At 41.6% G+C, this 7,377-nt stretch overlaps 1 protein-coding gene across 7 annotated transcripts in view; it reads right to left on the bottom strand.

The window, feature by feature from the left end:
* Positions 1-3,341: 3,341 nt before the first annotated feature.
* FN1 (fibronectin 1) overlaps positions 3,342-7,377 on the bottom strand; it is a 68,925-nt gene continuing 64,889 nt past the window's right edge. For all 7 annotated transcript variants that reach the window (XM_060016151.2, XM_060016153.2, XM_060016156.2 and 4 more), the window contains 3 exons: positions 7,116-7,222; positions 4,422-4,532; positions 3,342-4,101 (listed from right to left, as the gene is read on the bottom strand). In XM_060016151.2, coding sequence (XP_059872134.1) covers positions 4,030-4,101; positions 4,422-4,532; positions 7,116-7,222 — 290 coding nt within the window. In that variant the 3' untranslated portion in view covers positions 3,342-4,029. The remainder of the gene's footprint in view (positions 4,102-4,421; positions 4,533-7,115; positions 7,223-7,377) is intronic.

Here is a 7,377-nt window from a genome sequence, read left to right as displayed (position 1 = left end):
GAAATGGTGGTTTCTGAGGTACCGTGATGCAAAGAGCTCCCTGGGAGCATCCTGGGCCTGCAGTGTATTTTCCTTAAGGGCAGTCTGCTGGGGGATGGGCTGCCTGCAGGATGGGTGATCCAGCCCTAGCCAGCACTGGGTGCTGACAATCACCCCATGCTGGCCACCTCCAAGCAAAGCTAATAACTTCAAGCCTTTGGAGGCTCCACACAGGAGCCATTAATAGGATAAATCTGGCTCCTCAGATCGTTAGAACTTTTACGTCTCTAAAGAGGAATTTAAGGAAATGTAAAACATGCTTTAATATCTCATACCTTCATACCTAACTCTGCTGAGGAATGTTAAGAAAGGAATTTCCCGTTTGGGGCTTTCAGCTGAAGCATCATTTCTCTTGCTCTTTTATTACTTACAGTATTTTCTTCTCTTCCGTTGTAATTTATATAGATTTTTGTTTGCAATTCAAATTGAATCTCTTATTTTAACGAGACTATGAAATGGGATGATGTGGCAATGATAAATAACTTGCATCTCAAATATGACTGCCATATATACTCTAAAACTTTCTTAGTCTGAAAAATCCAGGGCAGGGCAAGGTGCTGCCCTGCTTTGTGCTGCATCTGCCTTTGTGGTGATCTTTAAATGTCCCCAAACGTGAGAAGTCCCAAGAGTGATCTTCTTTTTAATGGTTGAAATGTATCTCCTGAAAATGGGATTTTTTAATTGGAGCCTGCCACTTTCCCTGTCGCAGTAATGGGAACTTACTGAATAGGAAGCAATTTCAGCACTTAAATGTGCTGATGTGTGTTTCTTAATCACTTTAATGAGTTTCATACAACTAGAAATGGAATAGAATTTTCAATGGAAATATAATTAAATGGAAAAGTCATTTCCTATACTTGTAATTTCCACCTGAGCATTTCTTTATTCACCTCCGCAGAACGTGTGCCTTACAGGCTTATAGTGAGAGTATACTGACTAACTTGCATAATTCAGAACGTGTGCCTTACAGGCTTATAGTGATAGTATACTGACTAACTTGCATAATTCACTCTGGTCATTAGAGCTGAAAACAACAAAAATACTCAACAATAAATTTTATTACAAATCACGTCCAGCAAGACAAGGTATAGCTTCAAAATTATGATTTTTCTTTTTAAACTCATATATTTACTACTTTTATCTGACTTTGCTTGAATTGCCAGTTTCTTGCCTGAATCCAGATTGGTCTTTTAATTATGCCTTTTCAGTCTGGCCTGCTTAAGACAATTCTCAGGAACAACAGTAACATGAGTCAGTAAAAACTGTAAAAGATCTTTGGAAATCCTTGTGTTTGAATGATTTTGCTGAGAAATAGTAAAAAAGAAAGTTTTACCGTTTTGCCTTGTGATGCCAAAACATAAAAGACCATTGAAATTTAATTTGTTCTGATTATCTACATGTAGTTACTGACTCACTATTGAAAGAGTTTCATTTGTAAATTTAATATATTGCTTTTGAGAATCTAGCAGACATTCTGGAAAAAGTGGTGCTTTTTAAAGTCTTAAATGTGGAACTTGCAGATTTTACATTTCAGTGTGCAAGTTTTTGATGGGCTCACTGTCCATTTAATTAATATAGTCCAACTGGATTTACTTAAACTCACGTTGGGGAAAATCGTTTTAGGTTTGTCTCTAGATAAGTGGTTTGAAGCAAAGTCAGTCTCAACCCAAAGGTGTTCTTTCATTATGTTTTTAAATGTAAAGACCTTTCAATAGGATGGAGCTGAGGTGCAGACTTTCACAAGTTCAGTACCTGGGCTTCCTCTTCACATTAAAGATGGAGGCAGGAGCCCGCTTTCTCTTTGGTGTGTGTCTGCAGTGGGGCTTCCCCTTACACCGTGTGTGAATTTGTATTGGGTCATATTCTCTCTCCATGAACAATGATGACCCATGTATGTGGAACAGTCATTTAATATTCTTCCTGTGATCCTATTTTCCACATGTACAGAGCAGCTCTCTTGGTAACTACTGGCTTGACAAAGCTGAAAGTTTAGTGATGTTAACAGAAGTCCGGGCTGTGAGTCTGTGTCCCGCTAAGGAAAACTCCTCTGAGCTGGAGTCCCGTCAAATTAGACTGTGGAACCTCTCCCGGGGTGGGATAGGGACGGTGGGAGGGAGACGCAAGAGCAAGGGGATATGGGGATATATGTATATGTATGGCTGATTCACTTTGTTATACAGCAGAAACTAATACACCATTGTAAAGCAATTATACTCCAATAAAAATGTTAAAAAAAAAACACCTCTCCCTAATGAGATGCTAAATGGCAAGGAATTTTATAAACTAAATCCATTCCAACATGAGTTTTGTTTTTTGTTTTTTTTTAAAAAAACCAATGAACCCTGAGGAAATCTCTTTCTGTATTTAGTCTTAATATTTATTGCCAGGTATTTATTTATATTCTGTTACAGTGGGGTATAAAAAAGTGTTTTCCATGCCTTGTATATTATGAATGACTAATCTTTTACTAATTAATAATTGACTGTTTCCAGTGCTGCTATTCTACTATTTTGGATATGCCAGATTTAATCTCAAAGTTTTAGATTTGTTGGTTCCCCGAAGTTAAATTGAAAAATAAAAGGGCCTTTGTAGACCGGGACTGCACACAGTTTGTTCATCTGGGGCACTCCAGGGTCAGCTGGCATTTAAACAAGTTGGATTGACGTTATACCGCAGCGTTTCCTTAAGACAGAACCCCTCTATGCCATGCGATTTAAGTAGTTTTTTGGTGGTTTTTTGTTTTGTTTTGTTTTGTTTGGCTTTACTGTGCAGCATGCAGGATCTTAGTTCCCCGACCAGGGATCAAACCTGCTCTCCGTGAAGTGGAAGCGAGGAGTCCTAACCACTGGACCGCCAGGGGATTCCCGATTTAAGTAGTTTTAACATCTCAGTCATCTTTTTATTTTCCTTGCAGGTAATCGCTTCGAATAGATGTTTATTTAATGAAGGACGGAAAGGAAGTGGGAGGGAGGAAAGAATTATAATGGTTAGAAAAGAACAATGAAAAGGTTGTTTCGATTATACTTCTGAAGAGCTAGCTAGCAAGTTAAGTATCTGAATCCACCTAAATCTGGTAAAGCGGAAAATATAAAGTTATCTCCATTACTGAAGAGATAAAATGACAAGACTGAATCTGGGTTTGGGGAGTGACAGACTTAGAAAAGCTTGTACATAAGTCACCAAAATTTAGAGAGCTGTGCCCATCATGGTTTTTCAAATGTTTGCTGAATAGCAAAGAAAAAACATTCAGGAAGATTCTTATTTCCCCCCAAATTTCTGTATGTAAAAAAGAAGCCATGATGTTCAAGTTGTGGAATGTAGATCTTTTATTAAACAGTTGTCTTTCCACAGTAGTAAAGCTTTGGCATGTACAGTATAAAAAATAATCACCAACCATAATTAGACCAAATTCCTCTTATTAACTGCATACTAAGTGTCTTCAATACAATTTTTTCCATATAAAAATACAGGGAAAAGTTGATAAATAACAGGTAAGAGAAAGATTTCTAGGCAATACTAGAATCATTTGGAAATAGTGAGTACTGTGGATATTTCAAATATCACAGCAACAGGGACATGCTCTTCCTACAGTATTGTGGGCCAGATAGTTAAGTGGAAGCAGAAGTGTTTGGGTAACTTCCCTATTGAAAATTTTGGTAATATCATTTCAAGACATTTTGTATCTTGGTTGGTGCATGTGCTTCCCTATTGATCCCAATCCAAATCACAAGTTAGAAACATTTCATTTAAAATACTGAGCAGTATTGAATACTTTGGAGAGCTGGCAACATACTGCCCCATTTATGAGAAAAGTCTAAAAACACTCCCAGGGTGATGGTTGGAGAAGCTGTGAATTGAGCTGAAGCTGGAGAAGTTACTCCAGAGCAGAGGGCTTAAGAAAGAAACAAGCTAAGCTGGGGTCTGCTAGCATCACTCCAGTTTGGATGGACCTTGACAGAGATCCGTGCTTGTTTCTCTGGGTTGGAAATATTACTCTCGGGAATCTTCTCTGTCAGCCTGTACATCTAAAGGCATGAAGCACTCAATTGGGCAGTTGACATTCTGTTAAAAAAGAAGAAGAAAAATTAACAGCAATGCTGTAAAGGCTACAGAGGAAAAAAGGGGAGGGTGGCTACTCTGATAATTACTTATGCATAGGAAAATATGTCTAGCTTTAAGAGCTTAGCTATATATTGGGCAGTGGGAGATGCTCAAGAGAACCCAAATTATGTTACAGGATACAATATTCTTTCTACTCTTAAGTCTTTTAAAAGTTTTGTAAAATTGGTTCATTCAGAAGAAAGGTACCTACAGAAAGAGGCTCCCTGCTATGTGCCTAATTGCATTTAGGGGAGAAACACGCAGGGTGCAAATGCACTTACAGTATTTGTTCTCTGATGGTATCTCTGCGAATACTGGTTGTAGGAGTGGCCAGTTGAGCCTTCGTGACCAGGTTCAGCCCCTGGTCTGCGGCAGTTGTCACAGCGCCAGCCCTGAGAGAGCAGAGGCATGAAGTCGGATGGGGTTTATGACAACACAAGAACATCGCAACTTAGAGCTTGTGTCGAAGAATTTCACCTCTTACGAGTCGGCAAAATATACGCAGTTAGTCACAGAGGAAGCTTTGAGGATGATTTCATGCACTTATAGCTTGCAGAATACATGTTGGCTGATAACGCATGTTTTATAGCTGCCTCTATTGATGCTTTTCCTTTTTCCTGAAATGTCTTACAAACCCCACCCATCTGCTAAGGCTGATTCCAGTCCTGACTTCCTTAATAAGATTTCCACACTACATGATGGAGGAGGTTTTCCTGGAATCCTAGAGCTTTTAAAAGGAACGTGAGATCACATAGACAGACACCCTCATTTTATAGGTAAGGGAAAGGAGACCCAGAGGAATGACTGACTGGGGGGGCGGGGAAGTCACACAGTGACCTGTGAGTGGAGTGGGACTGCCACCCAGCTGGGTGACTCCTGGTCATGTCCTTTCTACTGAGAGATCCTGGGACTTTCCAGTCATGTGAGCCTTCTTTTGCCTAAATTAACCTGAGTTGGGCTTTTCTCTTATAGCCAGAAGAACCCAAAGTAATACAATCACTTTCTTTCTTATATTGTCAGTGAAATATTTCAGACATTTTGTCCATTTAAAAGCATATTCCCCATAATACCTAAGACAGTACGGGTAAATACCTACTTTTATTTATAAGAATCAGTAAATCTTGCTTTCATATAAACACGTAACAGTTCCCACTCCTGTCTAAAGTGTTTCATTTCGCACTTCGCTTTAGAACAGAACAGGTGTCACACGTTAAAGGTTTCATGTACGTAAATCATGAGGCAGAGAGGCTGAAGTGAGACCAAAACCGACTTCTCAACAAATTCACTTTCCATCACACTTTTCTACACTGAGCACATGACCAGAGATGACTGAGTTCTGTGATCACGGTCTTTATATGTGTTAAAGAGAGACAGAGAGAGAGAGACTTTCCCCACCCAACCACAAGTGGTGGAATAAGCTCAGAGTAGCTTCCAGGGGCTGCCCTCAGCCAGACCCCTGAAGACCCTTCTCTGCTGCCAGTTTAATCTTCCTAAAAACCGTCTTCCATCATGTTCCCTTTCTCTTGGGCACCTGCAACTGGCTAATGCCAAAGGCATCAACCAGTGAGCCTTACCCGGGAGTAGGGAGCATGCTCTTCAAGGACCAGAATTTGAAAAGCTGTTGGGGAGGGTATGTTTTCATTGAAAACAAAGGAATGTTATGTTTCATTGCTTTCATCTGAGTTATAAGGCATTTTATTTTGTAATTTCAAAGATTAGAGGAAAGCACAGCACTTTTCTGTTATATTGAAGTAGGACACAGATTAGAAATGGTTGAGAAGTACTGGCATGAATAATGGACTTCCGAGGCCCTCCATAAGTGGCCCCCACTTCTTCCCATTTAATGTCTTCCCACTAGACAGCAGGCAGAAGGTTGTTTCACTGGAGCCCACATGTGCCAGCTCCTTCCCATTCCAAGGGGCTGTGCTCGCCCTGCTCTCTCTGCTTCCCCCATCCCTCAACCAGATTGTAACCATCCTAAACCCCAGCCAGCGGACTATGCTGGTGGCGCAGTGGTTAAGAATCCACCTGCCAATGCAGGGGACATGGGTTCGAGCCCTGGTCTGGGAAGTCCCACATGCCACGGAGCAACTAAGCCCCTGTGCCACAACTACTGAGCCTGCACTCTAGAGCCCACAAGCCACAACTACTGAGCCCAAGTGCCACAACTACTGAAGCTCGTGCACCTAGAGCCCGTGCTCTGCAACAAGAGAAGCCACTGCAGTGAGAAGCCGCACCGCAATGAAGAGTAGCCCCCGCTCGCCACAACTAGAGAAAGTCCACACGCAGCAACGAAGACCCAACGCAGCCAAAAATAAATAAATAAATAATTTTTACAAAAAAGAAACCCCAAAACCCAGCCAGTTCATTCTTCTCTTTTCCACCAAACCTTTCCTGCTGACATCAGCCTACATGGGAACTGGGTTTGTCAGATCCACTCAGAACCTGACTTAATTAGCTGGACTTTCAGTGTATGCTAATTTAATGTCTCCAGCTATATCATTAAGAGCCAGGACCATTTCTCACTCCCTCTGTGTGTCCCATATTCCTGAGCATAGCACTAGACCTATGGCAGGAATCTATTTGGGGATTGAGAGAGGGTACAAAGAAGTGGTATTTTCTTAGATCTGGGTATTCAAAATATTTAACAGCAGTATCACAGGGGCACCTGCCCAACAGAATGGAGCAAGAAGCCCAGTGCTACCCAGCGTTTAACACTTCAGTTGCTGAAGAACGGAGGCAGTCTGAGAATAGTAGGTATGGGGGAGGGGGCTAAGGCTGCCACAAAGGGGGAGAACTGGAAAGGGGTAGTCAGTAGCGTTATGTTCCAACAGGAGCTGAAGTATTTCCCCATTTCATAAGGTGCACTACCACACCTGTGTGCACAGCCCACAGGAAGCATAACTCTTAATCGTCCGTACAGGAACCTCCCCCCGTTGTCTAAATTGCACAGAGCCTGGCCTATCTGGTCTTACCCGCTGGCCTCCAAAGCACGTGCAGGAGCAAATGGCACCAAGATATTCTTTCTGCCACTGTTCTCCCACGTGGTACGTCTTCCCATCGTCGTAACACGTTGCCTCATCTACGTGGACACACAAATCATAAGCGCGTGTAAGACTGAGAACAATAATACAGACTTGACCCCTCTACGGGGGTGGGTTTGTTTCTCTCCTAAATTTGTCATCACAGCCCACGTGCCACGTGTTAATGGGAATCATCCGTAAGAGAGGTACTGCT

This window comes from Delphinus delphis, chromosome 7, assembly GCF_949987515.2.
Source record: "Delphinus delphis chromosome 7, mDelDel1.2, whole genome shotgun sequence".
Classification (NCBI taxonomy): Eukaryota; Metazoa; Chordata; class Mammalia; order Artiodactyla; family Delphinidae; genus Delphinus; species Delphinus delphis.
Note: the sequence above shows the minus strand (reverse complement) of the source record. Positions and strands in the feature narration are given on the sequence as shown.